The following is a 26,760-nucleotide window of genomic DNA, read 5'->3' on the forward strand; positions in this document are numbered from 1 at the left end:
TATACCTGAAGTTTCGTTATGGCATCCTAGAAATAAGCTCTTTACCATCTAAGTGGTCTGTAGGAAACCAAACAGATCCTATTGATATATATCCAATTTGCTCCCTGCCTTGTAAGGAGTACATTAGTTATGTGCTCTTTTGTGTAAGGCCAATGCAATCCCAAGATCAAAGTGGATCTGACCATTATGTATCAGGCTCGTCTTTAAATGCCATAATAAAGCTTTAAGGGCCTTGAAGAGTGACATTTTCATTGATGGTGTGCTCTCTGAGCAGGTAATTGTTTGCGGTAGGGATATCGAGGGGAAACAAGGACCTGAAGTTTTAGTTAAGACTGTATTGGATACATATGCGTTCAGCTAGTTTTTACCAGTTTGAATCTGCTTAATCGTTTCAACTCCTGTATTGTACTATATCCTTTCTCGCTAACAAGATTTAGAGATGATGTGCACTTCACCAGGCCTACTTTCTTAGTACATGTTTATAAAAACCACTAAAATTGTTTGAACATCTTTTTATTCTAGAGGGGCTGAAGCACTTCATTACAATTTTAACTGACCTATTGTTATGTGTCAGTGGGCCTCAAAAATCACCTGATAGTATTGGCTTCTCCATGTAGCCAACGTTTTTAGAAACAGTGGAGTTGTTGATCCCTCTGCTGTTTAGTCGAACTGACGTTCTATTTCATTGATAGTGTTTATCACATGAAGATTTTAATTTTGAGTTATAGCACAGTTTTTATGCATTGTTTATGGATGAATTTGCAAATAAACATTTTTGATTACTTATTGAATTCTTCTTTTCATATTGAACAAGACACATAGGCACACTTAGGATAGCAGCTTTAATGTTTTACAGGACGTTGCTTAATTGTACCATATTTGTAAGTTTTTTTACTGTAAGTTAATCCCCCCACGGCAGAGGTGCTTTTGGAGTACATCTTCAAGTTACGAAAGAAGGACCAGAGTTGTTTTCCAGAGCATGCACCTCAGTGCTTCATCTTTACCAGCTCTAACACTCACAAGTGCAACACACCCAACAGTGGACAGTGACCCACCCACCCAAACGTACAAAAAAAACACCTTCCAATGTAGAAAAGTGACCCCACGCATAGGACGATGCCTCCCCCTAAAGGGCATAGTCCAAAATAAAAACATTCAAGTTCCATCCCTTTCCACGCAGAAAAGACCTCAACTCCCCTCAAAAAAGGACTGTACCCTTGTTCCTGCCAGTGATCTCCCTTCATCTGTTGAGGGTCTCTTCTCCCCTCATCTGCTGAGGGTCTCTTCTCCCCTCATCTGCTGAGGGTCTCTTCTCCTCTTATGTGCTGAGGGTCTCTTCTCCTCTGTCACAGGCAGGACCCGCAGCGCCCCCGCATTCCTCCCTCCGTCGTTGAGTCCTGGCATTAAGTAAGGCTGAAGGGTGGGGGGGAAGGAGGCCCCGGAGAAGGTGAAGAGCAGAGACCGGTCATCCACATTGTACACCGAGAACCTGCCCGCCTCATAGTCCAGGAAGAAACCCACAGCCCTGGGGGGCGCACGGGGGGTCAGGAGGGTGGGAGGGGAGGTGAGAGCTGCGTACTCACCATCTCTGAGCCACACTGCCCAAAAGCTATTCTCAGGTGATACTGTGAGCTCCCTCTTCCTGTTCACAGACGTGTCACAAACCCCCAGGGTCCAACGGGTCTTGTCCCCCACCTTCACCTCCCAGTAATGCCTCCTAGAGCTCAGCCTCTCTCGCCCCAGGACACTGATGTGTTCAGTAAATCTCTGAGGTATGTCTGGCAGATCCTGTGCTCTGTCTCCACATTTCACGCTCCTTCCGTCCTCAGACACCATGAGCTTCAGATGAGCAGTGTCCGGATCCAGGGTCACCTCAGCTGCAAAACACAGAAGCAGAGACCAGAGGTCAGTAACCAATGACAGCAGAGATTATTACTTGACATTTCGACTTCATAAAAAAAACATCTAAATTAATAAACAAACAATGGCAAATTCTGACTTTCTGCCCTCCTGTCCCATACACATGCAATACCAAGACCTGGTGTAAACCCAGTGCCAGACCTGGCAGGTGGGACACTCTATACCCGAGCAGCTTGCTCTCTCCTAGTCACTCTATCACTGACTCTCACCAGAGGCATTCCCAGGGCCTCACCTCTCACCACAGCAGTGCCCTTGTGTTTTCATCAAACCTATCCTTGTAACTATCACTTCTCCTCTCGCCCTTCTCATTCCTTGAGTCCCATGAACAAGTGAGTGCCTTATTCAATGGACAGAAGCTCTGTGATGGTGGTTCTTGTGTGCTCAGTTCCCTTTCTCAGTGGATGTCTTCAGTCTCTATCTCACTATCTCCTCTCTTCTTCTGTTTTGTCTGGTTTATCATCCCCCTCATTTTTCACTTCCTTTATTTTCACGCTCCTCTGCTTTCCATCATGCTTTTTCTCCTCGTGGTTTTCCTCACTCTCTTGTGATTTTTATTGCACTCTCCATTTCCTATGACTCGTCCCTACTTTTCTTTCAGGCTCTTATTCTACCCTGGGTCCTCCCCTTGTTCCGTGCGCTCTTTCCCATCTCCTATTTGCTTTCTCCCTCCTACAGACCCACTGTGTCCTTAAGAGAAGACCCTGCACTGTTTGAGGAACAATAATTCCTTTAATGGAGAAAATCACCTCTTGGATTACAGAGTGAACCAGGCGTGAAACCGAATAAAAGAATGGGGGCAGCTTTCATAGTATGTACTCCCCCGGGTAGCTTCAGGCGAGTGGTGTAGCCCAGACCTTAGGGTAGCTCTTATTGGCCCTTTTTTGTGCAGGAGCAGGGTGTAGTGTTTCCCTCAGTTAATACATCATTTGACGTTGTGATCCTGTTAGGGGGTTAGGTTTTTTTATCCTTGCGTATTAATTAGGGTCTGTAGTATTAGGAAAGTTTGTTATGTTGGACAAGGCAGGCAGCAGTTTGTGAAGCTGTGAAGGGATTGTGATGCGGGCAGGGAAGACCTGATAAAGCGTGATGTACTCTCTCAGGCTTGGGTAGGCATTTCCCCCCTAAGCGTTCCGCGACAAGCAGTGTTGCAGCGGCGGTACTAGCATGTTTGCCGCCGCAGTATAAAATAAGATTCCCCAAAGTGATTCAAAAAGTGGGGTCATGTCTTCGGATTTAACGGCGTTTGAAGGAATAGCCGACAAACAAAGCAATTTACGAGTTGAGGAGCTGTCAGGGAGTGCAATGAGAGGTGGTAGGGGCCATGTGCGTACAGACTCAGTTAAAGGAAAACGCCTGGCCTGTGAAGAGTGGGCCTCAAGGGAGTTAGAGGCTTGTGTAGGCAGCACACAGCACACTAAGGGCCCGATCCCAAGGTGCCTGCTGCTGGGTGCAGAGATCAACAGGGGGGCACCATAGGTGCCTCCTAGGCCACCATTCATCGGCCTTGCACCTATGGGGTCCCAAAAGACAGTTTCCCACTGCCTTTTTGTGCAGGAAAGACCGGCCCATTAAGGCAGTGGGAAACTGCCATTCTACTCCCTTGGCCGGAAAGAGGCAGCCGGGGAGTACTGAAGGGTTTCCAGATGGCGGACGGGCTCTCCAAGCCCATCGTAATCCACCTGGAAAACCAGGTCAGATTCCTTTCAGACCAAGCCCATCAAAATGGCTTAGTCGGAAAGGAATCTGAACGGCACGTTCCAATGCGGGCAGGAGGGCTCCGACCGATGGTCGAAGCCCTTCCTGCCGACATCCGAATCGGGCCCTAAAAGTCAGTTCTGCCCACCAGCCCTGCAGTGAGCATGGGAGGTAAGCAGGGGTCAGCAGAGTTGTTTCACAAATCTGCCAATTATCCTGACAATGCTTCATAGGAGCACTTCTCAAGCGTAAGTTGGCCCACAATTTGAACCAGGACTGCCAGCCTCAAAATGTTCCAGAAACGGGTAAGTTTTTAAAAATACAGTTGAGGCAGATTTGTTGAAGTATTAAACATTAATGTAAATGTAAATGTGTAAATGTATGAAGCTTATATAGCGCATGACTTACCCTGGGGCATCTCCGCGCTTGCTTAGGGAACCCGTCCTGGTATTCCCCTGTGAGATAACCCTGGCAGGGTATCCACAAGGTGAAAGCCAGGCATCCCACCGTGCCCAGAGTCGCAGAGTGTGAACCCGTGAGTCGAGAAGGCACCGAAGCGAGAATTATCGAGTCTGTGGAATTATTGAGCCCAAGACCCGCCGAGGCGGGGAATTGAACCCTGGTCCAGGGCCGAACTCAAGCTCCGGGTCTGCCGCCTCTAACCCCTGAGCCACACTTCTCCACATTAACAGTATGCCTTTGCACAAGTCTCAAGCCTGCTTGTGAAAAGAGTATGCCAGTTAGTCAGGGTGATCATAGACAGTTGGGACTTAGTTTTCGAAGGTCAGGGTGAGCTCAAAGTAGATCCCCTGGCAGATAGATGGGTATGGGTTTTATGAGAGGCTAAGGTGAACAATAGAGGTGCAAGTCAGGCAGATCACAGTACCACATCCCCTGCAGGTTGGTGCTACTTGCAGGACAACAGAGGGAGAATGCTGCATGACTCCAACATATGCAGTGACTACCGGCCGGAAGGGATTCAAGTGACCTCTGACAAACGTCCACAAGAGAGGGAGAGGTTAGGTGCAACCATCCTGATGTCACAGGAGAAGCAGACTTTGTCGGCGCCACCTCGCACCTTTAGAAATGTGGATTGGAAGAATTTTTATGGGGGCATGCGTGATGGCGAATTTCCAGGTGTGAGTCATGTGCATGATGCCGGGCAAATGGAATGTGAATTGGATTATGAGGACTGTGAAGAACAAGTGGAAGAAGGGACATATCAAGCTGGCAATAACATAAAGAGGTTAAAAAAGCGGATGGGGGAATAAAGGGGAGGGGGGCTAAGTTCTTTTCACAAGTCATATATTACAGGTTGTGGAGTCACAAATGGAGATACTGGATAAAAGTGTGTTAAGAGAGCACTAGAGAAAGGCGGATGCAGGTGAGCATCCCCAAAGTCAGCGAACAGACTAAGAACAGGTGAGACGCAATGGTGGAGTAGTTGGGAGGGGAGTAACAACACAGAGCTGCACAAAAAAGTGGCCATGGGAGCAGAGTTTACATCAGTGGATAAAGGTGTTGGTATAGACCCTATTCCAGGGAAAACAGGAAAAGCATGCAAGAAAGATACAAATGCTAGTAAAGGAGAAGCTGAACTAGAAAAAATTGCTACCTCCCGCTTTGATTTATTGTCTCAAAATTTAAGAACACACAAACAAAGAAGAATCTTCTGTTTGTGGGGTATATTTTATTTTACCCTTTTGAATTTATCAATTCTTTTTTATGTTTTCATGAGTGAGAAAAACACTATACAAAACAGTTAAACATATATACATAATTACTACACATCATACATATATACAGTTTTTACACAATCTTCTTCACAAATATAGCGATTTGTTTATCCACAAATAATTATTCTTTGCAAGATGAATAACCAATATCTAATCCAAAACCACAAATAAATGCTTGGTTTAAAATTCGTCCCTTCCAGACAGACTGACTTTACTAAAATCAAACTAGAAACGATTGAATTTTGTCGTAAGATCAGACTCAAAGCTTTCTTTGCGAATCAACCATCTAATACCAATACAGAGACCACCGGCCTGAGGAACAAATCTACCTTTGTTCCAAGTCAAAATATTCCGAAACAGGTTTATGCCTTTGAGCAAATTATGCTATCATCCATCAATAAATTAGAGAACAAGAAAAAATACGTCCAACAGAATATTACCAATGGCCAACGGGCCGCACTAAAAAGTCTCAAAGAAGACTCTACAGTGATAATAAAACAGGCCGACAAAGGCGGTGTGGTAGTTATTTGGCCAAGGGAAAAATACTTAGCAGAAGGTTTCTCCCAGGTCAATAACCAGGAATGGTACAGGAAGCTAGAGGAAGACCCTTTACAACAGATCCAGGCATTAATTTCAAACATTGTTCAAATGGGTAGGGAAGGCGGATTTTTGGGCCCAAAAGAGTGTGAGTTTCTAGTGAAAAAGTTCCCAAGAACCCCAGTGGCATATTTTCTGCCCAAGATACATAAAGACTTATCCAAACCCCCGGGACGACCTATCGTCTCGGGATGTGAATCGTGCCTTGAGCCCTTGTCCAAATATGTGGACTTTTTCTTAAAGCCTTTCGTCACTAAAGTTAAAGCTTACTTGAGAGACACAACCAACTTTTTAATGAAAGTCGAAGGTACCCTGTTTGACCAAACAACACAACTCATGGTTACAATGTATGTAACATCACTCTACACGCAGATCCCACAGGACGAGGCGTTAGAGGTGATAGAACTTTATTTGGACTCCAGGGAAAGACCTCATAGAGTCCCCACATCCTTCATTCTTAAACTGGCGGAAATCATGCTGAAAAAGAACTATTTCCGTTTTAACGATGAGTTCTTTATGCAGATCAAGGGCACCGCGATGGGGTTCCCTTATGCTCCCGAAATGGCCGTATTGTTTATGGCCGAATACGAAAAAAGATACGTGGAAAAGAATAATCCTTTTGAACAGCACATTGTTCACTGGTTCAGATATATCGACGACGTGTGGCTCCTGTGGCAGGGGAGCCACACTCAGTTGTCAGACTTTCACCAATGGTTAAATGAAAGACACAAGGACATAACATTTTCCTTGGACTCCAGTTGTGTGAAAATGACGTTCCTGGACGTTGAAATAATAAACGTTGAAGGTACATTAAATTCCTCCTTATATAAGAAGGCAACGGACAAAAGCACCATTCTCCATTATAGGAGTTCGCATCCAAGGAATTTGAGGGCAAACTTGCCATATGGGCAACTTCTTCGGATTAGAAGAAACTGTTCTGAGGTAAGACAGTTCAATCAGCATGGGCAGAACTTCTGTGAAGAGATGGTCCAAAGGGGCTACCCTAGGAAGTTACTTAAACACTCCTATAAGAGAGCATGCTACACTCCAAGGGAGTGCCTCTTTGAAACTAAAGCAAAACGTGAACTTGAGAACATGGCATGTGTCACTACATTTTGCTCAGAAACACACAAAATAAGACAAATGGTCCTCAAACACTAGCATCTTCTTGAAGAGCTGGAGGTGCCATTCCCTCGCCCTATACTTGCTTATAAGAAAAATCAGAATATCGGACAGGAGCTTGTCAGAGCAGATGTTAGGTTATCAAAACCTAAAAATGACCTGTTATCACAATGGGGATTAAAACCCATTGAAGGACATCACAGATGCGGCAACTGCATAGCCTGTGACACCACTATTGAGGGAAAAACATTCCAACAAGCTAACGTCACTTGGCAACATGGGAGTTTTTCAAATTGTACGACGAAAAATGTAGTGGACGCCATTGTTTGCCCCTGCCCCAAAATCTATGTAGGGAAGACTAACCAACAAGTTAACACACGAATGACCCAACACAGATCACGTCTTAAAAATAAGGTTCTAACCGCGCCCCTTGTACAACATTTTATTGAAAATAAATACGCAGATAACGACTTTCAGTGGACCGTATTATTCAGTATGAATCAGGCCAAATCAGGCACAAACACAGAACAAGTCTTACTGAGAAAGGAGGCGTATCTAATTCTATAATTTAACAGTACGCAAACGGGCCTTAATTCACTTTCCGAAGTTTCAAGACTTTGAGTTCACTTGGTTGTTGACAATTCACAGAAAAACTACAGTACCCACAATGCACTGCGATGGTGGGCTATATTGGAGGAGCACAACATGGCCGCCATTCTGAAAGAAGGTTTGCATCCCCGGTCCGTGACAGGAGAAGTGAGGTGAGTGTGCGCTATGGCAGAATAGATTACTGCGATCTACGCGCTACATTAAACTAAAACATTCACGCTTCCCCCCAGACACTCGCGATTAAGACACGCTGCCAACAACCACGCGGAGAAGCCGAATTCCTATTCCCCGCGTTCATATTGAAACAGTTGGCGCTTGCACTACGGAGGAGCACCAACGTCTATCACTTGCGCTCCCCGGCATAATCAAACCAGGTATGTCTCCTCGTAGAGACCCAGACTGCTTTTTGAGCCATAATAATACTGAGCACTAAGCACTATTATCGATTGTGCTTTACAGACCGTTTGAAGTGCACCATACAGACAACTGAGTCCTTCGAACACAGGCTTCACCGATGATGAGGTATGATTTGGAAGCCTTTTAGCTCTAGAACCAATCAGCCTTTGCTGTCCTTGTTTTGAGTAGTTAATACTCCTTATTTTGTACAAATAGGTTAACCTCCCCAATAAAAGGTCGAGATCCGTAACTGTCTCATTAGAAAAAATTGGACCCGCGGGACCGCGCCGTTCATACACGAAGGTAATACAAACCTTTTTGTGACATCCAGCTCTTCTAGGGGTTTTGAACTACTAGAGAATTACAGTCACTTAATGTCCTTCTTCTATAATTTCCATTTAGACTACCCACAACGAAAGAGCCCTGATGAGAATCTTGAAGTTTTAACTCCAGATTCGAAACGCGTCGGCAGGCACTAAAAGAAAGACAACAGGAATTTATTGTTTATCACTTTGATTTACTTTTCAAAGTGGTTTTTGATCTTTCTTTAAAGCAATTATTTGTGGTTTTGGATTAGATATTGGTTATTCATCTTGCAAAGAATAATTATTTGTGGATAAACAAGTCGCTATATTTGTGAAGAAGATTGTGTAAAAACTGTATATATGTATGTTGTGTAGTAATTATGTATATATGTTCAACTGTTTTGTATAGTGTTTTTCTCACTCATGAAAACATAAAAAAGAATTGATACATTCAAAAGGGTAAAATAAAATATTCCCCACAAACAGAAGATTCTTCTTTGTTTGTGTATTCTTAAATTTTGAGACAATAAATCAAAGCGGGAGGTAGCAATTTTTTCTAGTTCACTATATATTGGTCCAGCTGCCCTGCTGTCCCAGGACCGCTGACACGGTAGTTGGGAACACTGACCTCACACCTAAGATAGTTATAAACATAAAAGACAAACGAAAAGAAGCAGAAGTAAAGAGTAACATGGAAGGTTTGAAAAGACTGTATTACATGGGGATATCTATGCCTTTGGGGTGCATTTGAGCAATGCGACGAAAGAGAAGATTTAGAGGGATGAATTTGTAGATGTGTACAAATTATTACACAAAGAGAAACAAACCAAGGAAGGTTCTAGAGAAGAAGCTTGGGATGAAGCAAAGAGACCGATGGAGCTCACCACAATTGACACATGGACCTCAGCATTTTTTAATATTTGCCAGCATTTACTGTGAAACATTTCTGGATAGGTCATATTTAAGTATACAGATACCATTCGCAAGGCCCATATGGAATTTGGGGGTTTCACATGATTGCACTATGATGAGGTGTTTAGGGCCCAAATGGTGCTTATACCAGATAAACCATGGGGGGAAGTAAATGATGTACTTCGATCTGGGCCTAAATCCATTTTTTGCTCACTATTCCATTCCAGTTTGGACCCAGCCATATGAAAATAAATCTTGACCCTGCTTCCCATGAGAACAGTCCAGCCTGAACTGCCGGGCCAAGTCCTCCCTGGACTGGAAACAAGCATCCTAGGACTGGTTTTGGGGTATCACCCCCTCATCAGCCAGAATAGTTTGACTACAGTGACATGGCTAGCATGGGCCCCATGTCTGGGCATACCCTTCCTTCTTAGGGTGACAAAAGCAAAAATAACAATCGATGGACGAAATGCTGAACAATGTCAAACACTTGTGTGATGTTGCTACGTGTGCCCTAAGAGGCTAAGGGTATGCCCAGATGTGGGTCCATTGCTCGCTGCACCACGGGATTCAAGCTATCCTGGCTGATGAGGGGGTGATACCCCGAATCCGGTACCAGGATGCTTGTTTCTGGTCCAGGGAGGACCTGGCTTGGCAGTTTGGGCTGTACTGTTCCCATGGGAAGAAGGGTCAATACTGAGTTGCATAGGGCTTGGTTCAAACTGGGATGACGTGGCGAGCAAAATAACAATGGATTAAACCCAAATCTGTGAAAGGTTTCAACACTAAGTTCATTCTTTGATTTTGTGAAGTTGCAGGAATTTAAACAGGGATCATTAGCCTGGAAAATCCATGCAAATATGAACTTGAGTGCACAAAATGTGGGGGTAAGAACGCTGTCCTACATTCCTTTTTTGGAACATCACATTTTGGGGGCAGTGGACAAGGCAGGGGTGAGGGTGATCCTTTCAGCCTGGGTACAAAGGTTCCTACACCAATTAAGGTTGACTGTTATTTTTATCATTGGTGAAAATGTTATCCTAACAGATGAGGCAACAAGTTTGGAATGGGGTTTTAGAGTAGGTTTCAGGCTTGGGTACCAGGGCCATAGGACACGGAGGTTCGAAGAGAATTTAAAATCAGGAAAAATGATCACCTGATAGTGAGGCAAAAGCTGGAAAAAGAAGTAACAGAAAGAAGAATGGCGGGTCCTTTTACATCTTAGCCTTTGCTTGATTTAATGATTTCTCCTCTATGGGTCATTTTTACAAAACTGCAGGTGGATTTTGCATGATTCACCACCTTTCATGGTACCAAGGTTTTTTAGTCAACCATTACATACCGAGAGAGGATGCTGTAGTGCAGTTTGCTTCAATGGTTGTGGCCATAACTCTAGTGAGTTCAGTGGGCCCAGGGGCTGAGTTACCACAATAAGAAATCAAGTGTACTTTTCGGCTACTCCCAGTTCATCTTGTGAGGTTTTTCTGTTAGGCATTCATTTTGAAAACAAGTTGTATGTTGATAATGTTTTGCCAATTGGTTGTTCCTATCTTTTATTGTCTGTTTTAGTCATTTAGCTCTTTTGCATAATGGTGCTTTACATGCAGGACAGCTTATGAATCAATTACCCATCATCCGGATGATTTCTTGTTTGTAGGTGCAGGAGGCCTTAAACCAGTTTCAGGATATGGCAGTTGATTTGGGTGTACCTTTGGCTTCTGAGAAAACTGAGGGTCCTAGTACACGTCTAGTTTTTCTGGGTGTTGAGTTGGACACAGTTAAAATGGAGGCAAAACTACCTGAACAGAAGCTTAGGGAGATTGCTGCTTTAATTGGAGAAGCAATGGCAGCATCAAAACTTCAACTGAAAGAAATTCTGCAACTGTTAGGTCATCTCAATTTTGCTTGTTGTGGTGTTAGAGCAGGCAGGACGTTTTGTTGTCGGCTTGGTTTTACCATGTCAGGGGTTAAGTTACTGAACCATAGGATTGGGATTTTCGCAGTGATGTGGCGGATTTTGAAGTTTGGTTAATGCTCTTAAAATGTTTTAATGGGTGGTGGCTTTCTTTTCTATTTGGATTGTTAGACATTCTTTCATTGAATGGGCTGTGAGACAAGCTGAAAATAATCTGTTTGTAAAGAACTTGGGTTTCTGCAGTGACAAAATTAAGATTGATTAGTGGGGTGGGGGCACATGAAATAGGGCAAACTGTTGCCTTTTTTTAAATCTGGTGTCTGTGGAAGTGCACCCAGACTTATTACTTTCACATTTAGGTGAAAATGATCTTGTGCAGTTGTTGGGTTTGAGTTTGATAAAAGATGAAAACAGATATTGATGTGATTCGGAAGTCTTGCTCAGGAATAAAAATTCTGTTGACAGCTTTAGTGCCTAGAAGAGTTTGGTGAGGTTCAGTAACGTTTTCAGCAGTATAAAGAGTGAAACTGAAGGTCAAAAGGGACATGCAGCATTTTTGTAAGACTAGAAGAATAGGTTGGTTGGAGGACACAGACAAAAAAAAAGAAGACTTCCAGTTTTTCGGGCATGTCTGGTTTCACCTTTCATTTGTAGACAGCAAATTGTATTTAGTAGAACTGAGGGAAAACATGGCCTTAACATTGGTTCTAGCTCCAAGCTTCAGAACTAGCTGTTGCGGTGACAATTTTCAAGTGATGAGGGTTTACTTGTGTAAGAAATTGTCACAGGACAAGACAAATGCATTGACAAGGATTTTTCCTGGTGGCAGAAAAGGAACACGTCGCTACAGGCCAGATGGGTGGGGACTTTGCAGAGTAGGCTTTGGCAGAGGGAACACAGGGGAGCGATGACTCTAGTTACGTGTGTAGGTCAATGGATGAAAGAATGGGTATGGTGAAGATTGAACGTTTTAAGAATTGTTTGGGGAATTTTCGTTTTGGAGAGTGTTGGACCTGGGGTCTCCAGACCACATAGGGTAGCTTGGCACAGAGTAGGAAAGATCAAAACCAAAGGCAAAAATTGTTAAGCTTGCATCACACCCTAAAGTAACTCAACGTCCATCCATTCAAAAATAACGCTACACCAGTTTAGGAAAATACGGTTCACTTTTATAGAAGAATTCTATATACTCTCACTTATTTCATCTGTCAGCTTTGCCACTATTCAAATCAAATATTCCTCCAACAGTCTATTTGCATCAATAAAAAGACAATTTAACAATACATTGCATTTGATGTTACACTTTCTCCTTCAGGATAAATGATCCCAGCAATTCCCACTTAGTACTAGAGTTCCCAGGAAGACACCTTGTAATTTTTACAATACTCTTTAGCCATCCCCTTCTTAGGAGAACAGGTTAGTGCCTCTTCCCAGAGATACAATATTCTCACAAATTCCTTTCAGAAGGTTTGGTACAAGCATTAATACAGTTGAAACCAGATTCCGTTACCCCCTGTGGAACAAGACATGTATTATTCACAGCCAGTGCTCTGGAACTTGAGCAGATTACCCTGATTCCCTGGCTTCTGTCCCGTGATATCCAAGGCCAACAATTGCTATAAGCTTAGTCAGTCTCTAGCTTCTAAAGTTTGGCTCCTCTTATTAGTTATGACCCCCCTGGTTCCCTCATCACCAGGGATAAGAGAGGTAATTCAAAATTCGATCTGTTATTAACTTCACCACGTCTGTGTCTCGTCAGAGCCCCAACTCCCAGCTTACTTGTAGTATTTAACCTCTGTCTCCAAAGTCTCGGCCACTTGTGGGAGGCCCGAGGTTTTGTTTGGCCCCAACCGGCTCCCAACAGTGCCTCCCCCACAGCCCAAACCCCCGATCCCACGGCTGTCGCTGTGGGAAGGTCGCTTGGGAAGATGGGAAGCAGCGGTAGCGTTTCTCTCACCGTCCCTCAATTCGCCGTGTCCATCGTCCTCTGTGTGGGCGGCTCCAGCACACAAGCACAGGGGAACAGTGGCTCTACTTCCGAACCTGCTCGAACGCGGCAGGTCTCTGGTTGCCACTCCGCCCCCTCACAGGGATTAGCGGCCGCCTCACGGGGCCTGCGCAGTACCGCGGCTACCCGATTCTCTCTCAGCCACTCACTTGCTCACAGGGGATTACCGTCCGCTGCACGGGGCCTGCGCAGTACCACGGCTGCCCGATTCTATGGCTACTCACTCCGCCCTTTCCTCAGTGCGGCCACGCTTCCTGGGGTCACTGCCACTAATTTCTTCCCCAATCTCGCCATCTACCACCTAGTCTCACTTGCGAGGAAGCACTCCCGCGTTGGCGCTACTGACCCCAGGTGAGAGGGGGACAGCTGGGGAGACGGGGAGTAATTGTGGATATAAATGAAAGGAGAAGGGGGGTATCAAATCCGCTCTTTCTGTCCTTTTTCCTTTCGTGGCAGTGCCCTCACAGATACTAGTAAATGTTCATCCACTGGACAACAGGAGCAGAACTACCTCACAGAACAGTCTCCTAAAGTCACTTCCCCTCAGGCTAGGGATCGACTTTCTGGTACTGGGAGGACCTTATGTCCAGGGTCATCAGGAACACAACTTGGCAGGGTCAGGTCTGCAGTAAGGGGGGAAGGGTGGTGAAAGCAGTAAGGAGGCAATCCCTTAAAAGGAAGTCAACCCTCTGAATGTCCTACCCCCCCCACCTAGCGGGTCTGTACTCCAGCTGACTCTCTCGCTGAATGACAAAATGGTTGCCTTACAGTTCGCCTTTTATACCCCCGCCCCTAGTGTCTAGAACAGGCCAGAAGGTTCTAGATTCCCCATATGTGTCTATGGGCCAGTCCCTGAGGTAATCCGTTTTGGCAGTTACTAGCAACCATTTTGTGTAACTAAACTTGCCCTTGGAAAAGGAGGGATTTCTAGGCCTTAGAAAAATTATAGGGTCAAGGAGTTCCTAGCCCCTGGGACAACACCTAAAAATTCCAGTGGACATAAAAATGAAAGAAATTGAGGGGCAAAAAGGAGACAAAAATAAATAAATAATAGGAGGGACCACCCAAAGGGCTGACAGGTCTAACACGCGTCCCCCCCAGCTGAAAGTGGGGAGAGCTACCCAACCCCTTGGGAGTCCTCATCACTAAGGCGGAAATACCTAGAGAGACCATCTGCATTGGCGTGGTCCATTCCAGGCCGATGTTCCACCCGGAAGTCCATTCCCTGTAGGGAGATGGACCATCTCAACAGCTTGGGATTCTCCCCCTTCATTTGCATCAGCCAGCGAAGGGGTCGATGGTCGGTCTGAACCAGGAAGTGCGAGCCAAACAGGTATGGCCGCAACATCTTCAGAGCCCATACTGTCAGGGTGTAGACTAGCGCGCCTACCTAAAAGACTACGATTCCCTGCACTCCCTGGCAAAGGACTATTTTTCCCACAATCCCCGGCGGGATTAGAGGATATCACCGGGCGGAGTCTGCCATTTGTTGCTAGTGATTCCTGTGTTGGAGGCTGCTTTTGTTCCTCAGCTCCAAGGGTTCCAAGCAGCCGGTTTGTTTCCAGCTTGGGAGAGGCGAGAACCAGTAACTGGGTAACATTCTGAATGCGCTGGCTAGCGCGTTCTGTTTTGCAACTCTGTATCGGATGGTTTGTTGAAAAAAGGAACAGCGCTGAGAGTTTGTTTCACCTCGCGGCTGCGAGGGACTGTTACAGACTACATGTTGCAACTTTGTAACGGATTGCTTGTACAGAAGGGAACAGCGCTGAGAGTTTGTTTAGCCTCAGCTGCGAGGGTATTGTACAGACTACATAGCTTCTTGGCACACGTTCCTGGAGGTTCCTGAGCGTGTGTGGTAAAGGAATGAGATTTGGCTATTCAAGTGGCGGAGTGCAGGGGGGGAGTCTGGGACCTCCGCACTGCCGTCACGAAGCATAGGTTTGGGGCTCATTTACTTGGAACTAGTGGATATACAAATACCAAAGCGGAGTGCTGTAGTGAAGAAACTACGCCCTGCCATGTTTGGTCATCTTTTTGTACTATTTTGATGGAAGGAAAACATATGGGCTTTCAGTTCACAACGGAGTGGATTCCTTTGCTTTTCTGTTGAGCATAAGGGTGCTCATTTAAATCCTGGTGATTTTGGCGCATTTCTTTGGAACTAGTTTACAAACATACAAAAGCACAAAGGGGTATGTGTATGTTAACGTCAATGGCTTCTAGATAATGGAGTACTGTGGGTTGTTGCTAATACCTTCTTTTGTATTGAGCAGGATGGAAGGAAGACGGGAGATGCAGCAATAGGGTGGCGTAGAGTCCATGTATTACAGGTGAATTCAGGGGTATTCGACCTAGTGAGAATTCATGAGAGTAGGTTTAAGTATTGCATTTAACCTTTGTACTTTTGTTTTTCAGTTTCTTTTTCCCTGCTGCCCCTTCCTTCTTCTCTTTGTTCTTTCTGGGTTTTTTCCCCATTTGGGGTTTTTTCCCTCACCGTATCGTCTGAATACCCTGTGTTCATACTTCAGGGTGTTCGGAGGGTCCGGAGGTGGAGCATAGTTGCTGCATGCGGATCCTGCGGAGTGTACATCTGACAGAATCACTAGCCCAAGAATTTCACTCTGCCCGATCCGTGTGTAGCAACGATGGCGTCCATGGAGGATGTGTTACATGCTTTGGTCCTGGTACAGCAGGAATTGGCTTCCTCTAAGGCAGAGACCACTGCATTGCGGGAAAAAGTGGAGCGTCTGAGTAGTAATCCTTTTAACGCCTCCGCTTCGTCTTCTAACGTCCAGGTCACTGTGCCTCCACCAATACCACTGGCTACACCTGAAAGGTTTTCGGGGGACCCTAGGAAGGTACATGTGTTAATGACACAAATCCTAATGCATTTCTCATGTAAGCCGTCTTCATTCCCCACAAACCATTCAAGGGTGGCTTTTTTGATTTCATATCTGACAGGTGATGCAGCGGATTGGGTGGTACCCTTGGTGAAACGTGACGATGCTATTCTGACTGATTGGTCAGCGTTTAAAAATGAATTTGAGAGGGTTTTTGACCGAAGAGCTACTACATTTAGTGCTGATCAGGAATTACTGACTTTGAGACAAGGCAGGGGTGAACTGATTACATATCTTACTGCTTTCAATAGACTTGTGGCAGAAGCAGAATGGCCAGAGGAAAAAAGATTGTCCCTGTTCTATCAAGGGTTACATGATGATTTAAAGGATGTAGTGGCTCGGGTGGATCCACAGCCTACTTCTTTTGTGGACATGGTAAATTTGGTGTTAAGGCTCGATAGTCGTCTTACGGATAGGGGGAGTAACAGGAGACGATGGGAAAGAGGAGCTTACAGTGGTGAAAGAAACCCGCGGAAGGTATCTGGGGGTACTGACAATCCTCCAGAACCTATGGAGATAGGAGCAATTAGAGCACCTCTGTCGAGAGAAGAGAGGGAAGCCAGAAGAGTACAGGGCCTGTGCATGTACTGTGGGAAGAAGGGGCATTACGTTCGGGAATGTCCTTCTAAACCCAAGTCCTCGGGGAATATCAGTAGGTTCAAAAAGGTTGCTGTATCTAGTACAGTACAGGAAAGAGAGAAGAAGGAAGACAACACGTCTAGAGTAGAAGAGGGACATGCGTGGAAACTCACATCTTTGTCCTCTCTGGGTGATGATGAAACAGAGCCGCACTTGGTGGTGGTAATGACACTAGAATACGAACTAGAAAGATGTCAGGTGATGGTAATGTTAGATTCTGGAGCGACTGGTAATTTTGTGGACGAAGGCCTGGTGAGGCGGTTAGCTTTACCTCGTGTCTCTAGAGAGACTCCTGAGGATGTGTTGGCAGTTGATGGGCAACCATTAACATCAGGTCAGATAACGGAAAGAACAGGTGACTTGGGGTTGTCAGTGGTTTCCCATGGATATGTGCATTCTGAGGTGCTGTCTCTGAACATCATCGACGCACCTCAGTACGAAATAATTTTGGGTATGCCTTGGTTACATAAACACAACCCTGTGGTGGATTGGCAGTCGAAAACGTTCAATTTGTATCTGAGTATTGTAAGGATCATTTAACTCCGTGCGTGTCTGCTAATGTCACAGTATTAGCCACCCCGTTTTTGGCAGCTACGGCGGCAGAAAAGAATGTCAGGCTACCAGTTGAATACTCGGCTTATAGTGACGTGTTCAGTGAGGTAAAGGCAGAAAATCTACCCCCTCACAGGGAATACGACTGTCGCATCGATTTAGTGGAGGGGGCTACAATACCATCTTGTAGAGTGTACGCTTTGTCGGTGCCCGAGACCCAACACTTGAAAGAGTACATAGAGCACTATTCTCGTCTGGGGTTCATCCGACCCTCTCGCTCTTCAGCAGCTTCCCCTCTTTTCTTCATAGCGAAAGCCAACGGGGATTTAAGAGCGTGTGTGGACTACTGCGTCTTGAATAGAAACACCATCAGTAACCGGTACCCTCTTCCGCTCATCTCGGTTTTGCTCGATCAGGTGAGAGAGGCCAAGATATATACCCGTTTGGACCTCCGTGGGGCGTATCACCTGGTTCGAGTGAGAGAAGGAGATGAGTGGAAGACGGCGTTCAAGACGCGATTCGGTCTGTACGAATATTTAGTGATGCCTTTTGGGCTTTGTAATGCTCCTGCAGCATTTCAGTTTTTCATAAACGATGTCCTGAAGGAATATGTGGATCAATTTGTGGTGATGTACATTGATGACATCTTGATCTACTCACAGGATGTATCATGCCATAAGAATCATGTCTGTAAGGTTTTGGATAAACTAAGGGAACATTGTTTATATGTGAAACTGAGTAAATGTGAGTTCGGGGTGCGTGAGGTGGAGTTTCTGGGTGTGATCCTTAGTCCTAGCGGATTACAGATGTCAGAGAGAAAAGTACAGGCAGTGAGGGATTGGCCAGCCCCTAAGAATGTGAAAGAGGTGCAGAGCTTCCTGGGGTTCGCAAACTATTATAGGCGGTTCATTTTGCACTTTTCCCAAACCGCTGTCCCCATTACCAGGTTGTTAAGAAAAGGGAAGCCTTTTGAGTGGACTGGGGAGGCGGAGGAGGCGTTTAGAGCTTTAAAAAGGGCATTCACCACAGCACCGGTGTTAGCACATCCTGTCTTGGAACATCCATTCATAGTTGAGGCCGACGCTTAGGATGAAGCCATAGGGGCAGTTCTGTCTCAGAGAGATGTCCACACGGGTCAGCTCCATCCTGTTGCTTACCTATCGAAGAAGTTGAGCTCGGCTGAGGTCAACTATTCCATCGCAGAGAAAGAACTATTGGCGATTAAAAAGGCTTTTCAGGAATGGAGGCCTTATCTGTGGGGGGCTTGTCAGGCTGTGACGGTTTATACCGATCACAGAAATCTCCAATACATGTCCTCCGCCAGACATCTGACACAAAGGCAGATGCGGTGGATGCTGTTCTTTTCCGAATACAACTTTGTGGTCACTTTTCGTCCTGGCTCAGAGAACAGGAAGGCTGATGCTCTTTCCAGACAGGATATCCCCTTAAAACAGCGAGAGGAGCAGCAACCCATCATCCTTCCTAATAAAGTGGTGTGTGTGATTCGGGCCGAGCAGTTCCTGGACGACATCAAGGGCTCCAGGTCTTTGGGGTCTTGGGTCAGATGGGCGGCTGACAAACCAGACAGGAAGGTGAGACAGGGGTTGCTTTTCCAAGGGGAGTGTTTGTTTCTCCCTAATGAAGAGATTAGGAAGAAAGCTTTCAGTTGGTGTCACGAGGCTCCAGCGGCTGGACATCCTGGGATTACCAAGACCGTGGAACTGCTTAGGAGACATTTCTGGTGGGAGTCAATGGTCAAAGACGCGACTCAATGGGTGGGAAGATGTGATACCTGTGCCAGAGCTAAGGGGGAAACAACAAAAAAGAAAGGCTGGTTGATGCCTATGCCCACGCCTGATAGACCATGGATGAACATAAGTCTGGACTTCATTACGGGTCTCCCGTCTGATCAGGGAAACACCGCAGTGTTGGTAATTGTGGACAACTTAACACAGATGGGACACTTTGTACCGTGTGTAAACCTTCCCACGGCTAGTCAAACGGCTCAGATTCTGGCATCTCAAGTGATCCGTTTGCATGGCATTCCGAGAGTCATCGTGTCTGATAGGGGAACACAATTTATCGCTCGCTTTTGGCGGATGTGGTGCAGTGTTTTGGGCATAGAGTCAGCGCTATCGACCAGCTTCCATCCCCAGACGGATGGACAGACGGAACGTCTAAATCAAACATTGAAGAAGTATCTGCGCTGTTACGCCAAGGAAGCAAATGAGTCTTGGGTGGACTTATTGTGGATGGCGGAGTTGGCATACAACAATGCTTGGCACAGTTCCATTGGTATGTCACCGTTCAAAGCCAATTATGGTTATGATGTGCAGACCTTGCCTATCAATATCCCTGAGGAATTGGGCGATCAGCCCTCGGTGAGGAAGCGTGTACTGACAATGAGGAGAGTGCATAGAGCGGTGCAGAGACATCTGTTAAAGGCCAAGGAGGTGTACAAACGATGGGAGGACAAGCATCGAGTACCTGGTCCTCAGTTCGAGGTGGGGGATAAGGTGTGGCTTTCGACCAAATACATACGATTCAAAATGAGAAGTATCTTCCATCCGCGATTCATTGGGCCTTATCCCGTAGTGCGACGTATCAACCCTGTTGCATACAAGCTGAAGTTGCCTAACACGTTGAGAATCCATCCCGTGTTCCATGTGCAGCTACTAAAGAGAGCCCTTACGTTGCGCAGAACCGCGCCCCCTGTCCTGGCCAGTGACGGGAACCAGGAGTACGAGGTGAGGTCTATCCGAGACTCCAAATTCCGCAGAGGGGTGCTGTGGTATCTGGTCTCGTGGAAGGGCTACGGGGCGGAGGAGGATTCATGGGAACCAGTGCACAATATCCATGCTCCTAGGGTGGTGAGGTCTTTCCATGTCAGGTTTCCTGCGAAGCCTGGGCCTAGGAGGCGCTTGGGAGGAGGGCGTACTGTCAGGGTGTAGACTAGCGCGCCTACTTAAAAGACTACGATTCCCTGCACTCCCTGGCAAAGGACTATTTTTCCCACAATCCCCGGCGGGATTACAGGATATCACCGGGCGGAGTCTGCCATTCGGTGCTAGTGATTCCTGTGTTGGAGGCTGCTTTTGTTCCTCAGCTCCAAGGGTTCCAAGCAGCCGGTTTTGTTTCCAGCTTGGGGGGAGGCGAGAACCAGTAACTGGGTAACATTGTGAATGCGCTGGCTAGCGCGTTCTGTTTTGCAACTTTGTATCGGATGGTTTGTTGAAAAAAGGAACAGCGCTGAGAGTTTGTTTCACCTCGCGGCTGCGAGGGACTGTTACAGACTACATGTTGCAACTTTGTAACGGATTGCTTGTACAGAAGGGAACAGCGCTGAGAGTTTGTTTAGCCTCAGCTGCGGGGGTATTGTACAGACTACATAGCTTCTTGGCACACGTTCCTGGAGGTTCCTGAGCGTGTGTGGTAAAGGAATGAGATTTGGCTATTCAAGTGGCGGAGTGCAGGGGGGAGTCTGGGACCTCCGCACTGCCGTCACGAAGCATAGGTTTGGGGCTCATTTACTTGGAACTAGTGGATATACAAATACCAAAGCGGAGTGCTGTAGTGAAGAAACTACGCCCTGCCATGTTTGGTCATCTTTTTGTACTATTTTGATGGAAGGAAAACATATGGGCTTTCAGTTCACAACGGAGTGGATTCCTTTGCTTTTCTGTTGAGCATAAGGGTGCTCATTTAAATCCTGGTGATTTTGGCGCATTTCTTTGGAACTAGTTTACAAACATACAAAAGCACAAAGGGGTATGTGTATGTTAACGTCAATGGCTTCTAGATAATGGAGTACTGTGGGTTGTTGCTAATACCTTCTTTTGTATTGAGCAGGATGGAAGGAAGATGGGAGATGCAGCAATAGGGTGGCGTAAAGTCCATGTATTACAGGTGAATTCAGGGGTATTCGACCTAGTGAGAATTCATGAGAGTAGGTTTAAGTATTGCATTTAACCATTGTACTTTTATTTTTCAGTTTCTTTTTCCCTGCTGCCCCTTCCTTCTTCTCTTTGTTCTTTCTGTGTTTTTTCCCCATTTGGGGTTTTTTCCCCTCACCATATCGTCTGAATACCCTGTGTTCATACTTCAGGGTGTTCGGAGGGTCCGGAGGTGGAGCATAGTTGCTGCATGCGGATCCTGCGGAGTGTACATCTGACACATACCACTGCAAAGGCTTCCCGCTCAATTGCACTCCACTTCTGTTCCCCAGGAAGCAGTCTCCTAGATAAGAAGACAACTGGTTGATCCAGACCCTCTTCATTGAGATGCGATAACACTGCCCCAATGCCATGCTCTGATGCATCTGTCTGAACAATAAATTCCTTGGAAAAATCTGGGGCCCTTAGAACTGGAGAAGCACACATTGCTTGTTTCAATTTTTCAAAGGCTTGCTGACAAGCCTCTGTCCAGACTACCCGTCGAGGTTGCTTCTTGGATGTGAGCTCAGTTAGGGGTGCCACAATAGTGCCATACCCCTTCACAAAGCGACGGTAGTAACCTGTGAGGCCTAGGAAGGCTTGGACCTCAGTTTGGGTCTTGGGGGGCTCCCAGGCCATGATAGCCTCAATCTTTGCCTGGAGGGGCTGCACCATTCCACTGCCCACCAAGTGGCCTAGGTAACAACCTACCCCTGCCTGATCTGACATTTACTGGCCTTGATTGTCAAGCCAGCCTGTTTCAGGGCCTGGAGTACAGCTTGTAAGTGACACAAATGGACCTCCCAACTGCTGCTGAAGACGGCAATGTCATCCAGATAAGCAGCGGAGAAAGCCTCCATCCCGGAGAGGACCTGGTTCACCAGCCGCTGAAAGGTGTTAGAGGCGTTCTTGAGGCCATAGGGCATTACACAGAACTGGTAGGGGCCCTCAGGTGTGGAGAAGGCTGAACTTTCCTTTGCTCCATCTGTGAGGGAGATCTGCCAGTACCCTGAAGTAAGGTCAAAGATACTCAAATATTGGGCAGCTCCCAGCCGGTCAATAAGTTCATCCGCCCTAGGGATCGGATGTGCATCAGTTTTGGTCACTGAATTCAGTCCCCGGTAATCCACACAGAACCTCAGTTCTGGAGTGGTGCCCGGTGGGGCAACTTTTGGTACCAGAACCACTGGACTGGACCAGGGGCTGCTAGAAGGTTCAATTACTCCTAGCTCCAGCATCTTCGTGACCTCACTGTGGATGCTGGCCTTCACCTTGTCTGACAGCCAGTAGGTCTTAGACTTCACTGGTGGGTTGTCTCTTGTGTCCACATCATGGGTACACAGGTAGGTCCTTCCTGGGACAAGGGAAAACAACGAGGAGTACTGCTCCAGGACCTGGCGGCAGTCTTCTCGCTGCTCAGGAGTTAGGGATGGTGAGAGAATCACTCTCTCTGCCGACCCATCCTTTTCCTGAGACGAAAAGAGATCAGGAAGAGGCTCCCTTTCCGCTTCCTCTGCTTCATCAGTCACCATCATTAAGATGACCTCGGGCCTCTCATTGAGACGATTGGCATGAAGCACCCGTAGGGGCTGTCGAGGGGTCTTAAGGTCCACCAGGTAAGTGGCCTTACCCTTCTTCTCCATCACCTCAAAGGGGCCTGTCCAGCTATCCTAGAGGGCACTAAGCTCTCCAGGTTCCATCACCCACACTTTCTGGCCAGGCTCCAACTCCACCGGGTGAGCATTGTGGTCATACCACTCCTTCATCACTGCTTGGCTGGCTTCCAAGTTGTCTGAGGCTTGCTTCCACAACTTAGCCATTTGGCTCCGGAAGGCCAGCATGTAGCTCACCACATCCTGGGGAAGCTTCCTGGGAGACTTTTCCCATCCGTCTTTCACCAGGCTGAGAGGTCCACGCACATGGTGCCCATACAGAAGTTCGAAGGGGCTGAAGCCCACCCCCTGTGGAACTTCCCTGTAGGAAAACAACAAACAGGGTAGGAGGACGTCCCATTTCCTCCGCAGGCACTCAGGCAGACTTCTTATCATGCCTTTCAAGGTCTTGTTGAACCTTTCCACTAGACCATTGGTCTGTGGGTGATTAGGAGTGGTAAACCGGTAGGTAACTCCACACTCCTTCCACATAGCCTGCATGTATGCTGACATAAAGTTGGTCCCCCTGTCGGACACAACCTACTTGGGGAAACCCACTCTAGTAAAGATCCCCATCAGGGCCCTAGCCACTGCAGGTGCAGTAATGGTCCTCAGAGGAATTACCTCTGGGTACCGTGTGGCGTGATCCACCCGAACCAGGATAAACCTGTGACAAGCTGTAGTTGGTGGATCCAATGGCCCCACAATGTCGATGCCCACCCTTTCAAAGGGGTGCTAACGACAGGAAGAGGTTCCAGGGGAGCTTTCAGCTTCACCCCTGTTTCCCACTGGCTTGGCAAGATACACATGTCCGACAGTATGTGTCGGTTGCCACCTTCATCTGAGGCCAGTAAAAGTGGGGGACGAGCTGGGCAAAGGTCTTGTCCTGTCCTAAGTGTCCTGTAAAGGGTATCTCATGAGCCAATTCTAAAAAAAAGGCTTGTTAACGTTATGGGACAACCAAAGCCCGTGATGAACCGTGCACAGGTGCCTTAGGTTCACTGTAGAGGAGTCCATCCTCCCAGTAAATATGGTAGTTCCCAACAACGTTCCCTGCTGCCTGGGCTTCGGCCTGTCGCCTCAGTCCCTCAAGGGTAGGGCACTCCTTCTGGCCCTTACAAAGCTCCTCCCTGGTAGGCCCTCCTTCCACCTGCCACTCAGCAGGGATAGGTAAGTGCTCCATGGAGACAACTTCCCCCTCCACGGAACCTCGGCCACAGGTAAGTGGCCCAATCTGCCATCAGCCATCGCGGCGGGTGGAGTACATGTGGAATCACTTGCTCTGGAGACACCAGTTGACTCCTTACCATAGTCATACTGGCTCCTGTGTCTCTCAGAGCCTCCCCTCTTTGGCCATTGATGGTGACCCATTGCCTATACTTTGTAGTATTTGAGGGCACCTGGATCTTAGGAACCATCCCCCGATCTCCTAGGGACACTAAGGTGACACCCGCCCACTCCCCCCCTTATCTAAGGGCAACTCCTCCCCGAGCACTACACTAGCTACTCCCGGGGCTGTTCCTCCAGTGGGAGGGGGTGGTCTCTTTGGGCACTTCACATTTCCCTTATTATGTCCAACACCACCACACTCAAAGCAGTGGACAACCCTTGGCTGCTGACTTTGGCCAGGATAAGGGTTTCGGGGCGGGTTAGCCTTAGGGGGGAATCCTGTTCCCTTTTCCTGGAAACTGTTTGGGGGCCTTTTGAGAACTCCCTCTTTTTATCTCCCCCCTCTTTCTTCTGAGGGGCACCCTGTCCAGTCCTTTGGGAATCCCCTCCAGTCCCCTTTGAGGACACCCGGGTACTAGCCCAGATGTCCGCCTCCTAAGCAAGCTTCCGGGGGCTGGACAGCTTGTTGTCCACCAAGTGTTGTCGCAGCTCGGGAAAACATTTCTCGAGTAGGTGCTCCTTGAAAATAAGGTCATACAACCCCTCATAGTCCCTCACCTCGCTGCCTTGTCCCAACCCTCTAAAGCCTTCTTTGCGTAGTCCAAGAAATCCACCCAATTCTGAGTGCCTAGTTTGTGACTACCCCTAAACTTCTGCCGATACTTCTCTGAGGTCAGTCCAAACTTCTTGATCAGCGCCACTTTCATGGTGGGGTAGTGGGTCTGCTCTCCCTGCTCTAGGGCCAAAAGTGTATCCCTTCCTGCAGGAGGCATGTATTTATACAAGCCACCCCCCCAGTGTTTCTCCAGTATCCCATGGGCTCTTAAGGAGACCTCATAGGCAGCCAGCCACATGGCGATGTCATCCCCTGCGCTGTAGCTGGCGACTACCCCCTTTGGTAAATAGGGTCTGGGTTCCCTGGTCAAGTCCATAGATTCGCTGCCACTATTTGGAGAACTGGAAGTCCCTACTTGCAGGGCCTTAAAGTCTAACTCTCTGAGACTCAACTCATGAGCTAGCCTACTCTCCTCTCTTGCCTTCTCTAATTTCGCCAACTCCCATTTTAACTGTCTCTCCTCCCTCCTGTCCGCTAGTTCGGCTCCAGTCATACTTCTAACGGAAACACTGCTGCCCTCCCTTCAGAGTGTTCTGGGACCTGTCAGTAGGTTCTCCCTCTCAGGTTGGTACAACACATCTACCCCAATGACAGTGTCCGGTCTGCCTCCTCCTCCTTCTTCCCATCTGGGTGAGCTGCCACCCATGCCCTCAAGCTGGTTTGGAGTTCCCCCTTCTTAGCACCACGCTTGAAGAACACTCCCATATTTTAACAAAATTCTTGGAGTTGAGCCACAGTATAGGTCTCTAATTCTTCCAAAGCAAATTCCATTTTGCCAATGAGAGTTCGGGACAGCCACTTGGAAGGAATCAGTTTAGAGGGTAATTAGAAGCTGCCTCCACCCACCACCAGGAGTGAATTTGGAAAGACAAAAATATAATTAGGGAGTCCGCTAGGAGAAAACTCCAGGTGTAGGTCTGTGGAGTACACTACGTTACTATTGAGTGGACGCAAGCACAGTTCTCATCCCACCGCTAGACACCAATTATGTTGGACCTGGGGTCTCCAGACCACATAGGGTAGCTTGGCACAGAGTAGGAAAGGTCAAAACCAAAGGCAAAAACTGTTGAGCTTGCATCACACCCTATAGTAACTTAACGTCCATCCATTCAAAAATAACGCTACACCAGTTTAGGAAAATACGGTTCACTTTTATAAAATAATTCTATATACTCTCACTTATTTCATCTGTCAGCTTTGTCACTATTCAAATCAAATATTCCTCCAACAGTCTCTTTGCATCAATAAAAAGACAATTTAACAATACATTGCATTTGATGTTACACTTTCTCCTTCAGGATAAATGATCCCAGCAATTCCCACTTAGTACTAGAGTTCCCAGGAAGACACCTTGTAATTTTTACAATACTCTTTAGCCATCCCCCTCTTAGTAGAACAGGTTAGTGCCTCTTCCCAGCGATACAATATTCTCACAAGTTCCTTTCAGAAGGTTTGGTACAAGCATTAATACAGTTGAAACCAGATTCAGTTACCCCCTGTGGAACAAGACATGTATTATTCACAGCCAGTACTCTGGAACTTGAGCAGATTACCCCGATTCCCTGGCTTCTGTCCCGTGGTATCCAAGGCCAACAATTGATATAAGCTTAGTCAGTCTCTTGCTTCTAAAGTTTGGCTCCTCTTATTAGTTATGACCCCCCTGGTTCCCTCATCACCAGGGATCAGAGAGGTAATTCAAAATTCGATCTGTTATTAACTTCACCACGTCTGTGTCCCGCCAGAGCCCCAACTCCCAGCTTACTTGTAGTATTTAACCTCTGTCTCCAAAGTCTCGGCCACTTGTGGGAGGCCCGAGGTTTTGTTTGGCCCCAACCGGCTCCCAACAGCGCCTCCCCCACAGGCCA

General features: G+C 46.9%; 1 protein-coding gene across 1 annotated transcript in view; it reads right to left on the minus strand.

The window, feature by feature from the left end:
- Positions 1-828: 828 nt before the first annotated feature.
- Positions 829-26,760, minus strand: part of LOC147717678 (butyrophilin subfamily 1 member A1-like) — a 692,641-nt gene continuing 666,709 nt past the window's right edge. The window contains exon 10 of the mRNA XM_086924470.1: positions 829-1,877. Coding sequence (XP_086780596.1) covers positions 1,267-1,877 — 611 coding nt within the window. The 3' untranslated portion in view covers positions 829-1,266. The remainder of the gene's footprint in view (positions 1,878-26,760) is intronic.

Source organism: Lissotriton vulgaris, chromosome 5 (assembly GCF_964263255.1).
Source record: "Lissotriton vulgaris chromosome 5, aLisVul1.2, whole genome shotgun sequence".
NCBI classification, from domain to species: domain Eukaryota; kingdom Metazoa; phylum Chordata; class Amphibia; order Caudata; family Salamandridae; genus Lissotriton; species Lissotriton vulgaris.